Raw genomic sequence first — 1435 nt, 5'->3', positions numbered from 1 at the left:
GGGGGTGTGGGGGTGTGGGGGGGAGCTGGGAAGGCGGGACCTGAGACGCCCCTTCCGCCCGCCAGGATGATCCCCTTGCAGTTCGTCCAGCTCTTCGTCCACGACAAAAGCCGCAGGCAGCTCAAGGTCAAGTTTCAAACCGGCCGCACCTTCTACCTGCAGCTGCGGAGTCCGCCCAGGACCTGCGACTGCGAGTTCGGCCAGTGGGTGCGGCTGCTCTACTGCCTGCGCTTCCACTCGGCCCCCAGTAGCCCGGAGGAGGATGGGGACGAGGAGGAGGATGGAGAGGAAGATGAAGAGGAGGAGGAGTATCTGAGCGAAAGGGAGGAGGGGAGGGATGGGGCTTCGAGGAGGGCGGAGGGTGGGGTGGAAAATGGGCTAGACTCCTGGGTCCGAGGGAGGAGGGGCTGGGGGTCTGGACTCCTGGGTCTGAGGGAGGAGGGGTTTGGGGGCCCGGATGCCTGGGTCTGACCGTGGCAGTGACAGGGCTGGACTCCGAGTCCTGAGAGGGTGTGACGTCCGTGATGAAGGACAGCAGGGACTCAGCCGGGCGGGGGTCATGGCCGTGGGGGGCCAGCTAAGGTGGCTGCAGTCCCCTAACTGGGCGTCTCCCCTTCCAGCCTCTCTCCGTAGGGGCAAATGGCGAGGGAATGCCCGGACCTGAAGGGTGCGGCCAGCCAGGCCCGACGCCCAGGCCCCCGTGGGCCTGGGGAGGGGAGGGCGCCCCTCCTTGAAGGTGGGGCCACTGGAGCCCGTGGGGCCCCTTCCTCTGGAGACCCTGCTCCCCGCCTCCCCAGTAAGTATAGGGTCCCCTCCCGCCCCCCCAAATGCAGCTACATCTGCAGCCGCGGCCAGACAGACTCTGTCCGCAGCTGCGAGCCCCGGGAGCCAGGCTGAACCCACAGGCCTCCTACCGCGGGGACCCCGAGTCCCCCACACGCTGTGGCGTCCCCAGAGGACCAGAGATCGAACTTCCCCACTTGGGGCCGGACAAATGGATGATTAAAATGAATAAGGATCGGCCACTTCAGAACCAACAACCCGTTGGTCAGGAGCAGTCTGGCCATCGTCCCCGACTCCACATGCTCAGCGTGGTCTCCCGCGCATCCTTGCACCGTGTCCGGCTCCTTGGGGGCCGTCCCCCGGAGACCTAGCGCCCCATTTCCCCCGCGGCCCCACCACCAGGGAGCCTTCCGGGCCTGGCCTTGGGCTCCTCCCCGACTTTTCCCGCAGCAGCGGCCCGCCCGGTCCCCACCGATGGGAGCCCGTCTAAGAGGGCGTCCTGGCTCCGCCCCTGACGCTCCGTGGTTGCCATAGCAACGTGGTTGCCCCACTAAAGTGGTTATTCCTGGAAGGCGGCCTCCGAGTGGTCTGTTTCATTAAGGGGTTGTCTTAGGGTCGTGGCCACTGCGGCCTGGCTGTCCACTCCCCCCCA

At 66.8% G+C, this 1435-nt stretch overlaps 1 protein-coding gene across 4 annotated transcripts in view; it reads left to right on the top strand.

The window, feature by feature from the left end:
- The window catches only part of FAM71E1 (family with sequence similarity 71, member E1), a 5783-nt gene extending 4366 nt beyond the window's left edge, over window positions 1-1417 (top strand). For 3 of the 4 annotated variants that reach the window (XM_005879560.2, XM_014550498.1, XM_005879558.2), the window contains 2 exons: window positions 66-796; window positions 873-1416. In XM_005879560.2, coding sequence (XP_005879622.1) covers window positions 66-471 — 406 coding nt within the window. In that variant the 3' untranslated portion in view covers window positions 472-796; window positions 873-1416. Of the gene's footprint in view, window positions 1-65 lie in introns of all 4 variants that reach the window. The other variant, XM_005879559.2, reaches the window with a different exon arrangement.
- Window positions 1418-1435: the final 18 nt, after the last annotated feature.

The sequence above is a fragment of the Myotis brandtii genome, unplaced genomic scaffold (genome assembly GCF_000412655.1).
Source record: "Myotis brandtii unplaced genomic scaffold, ASM41265v1 scaffold601, whole genome shotgun sequence".
Classification (NCBI taxonomy): Eukaryota; Metazoa; Chordata; class Mammalia; order Chiroptera; family Vespertilionidae; genus Myotis; species Myotis brandtii.
Note: the sequence above shows the minus strand (reverse complement) of the source record. Positions and strands in the feature narration are given on the sequence as shown.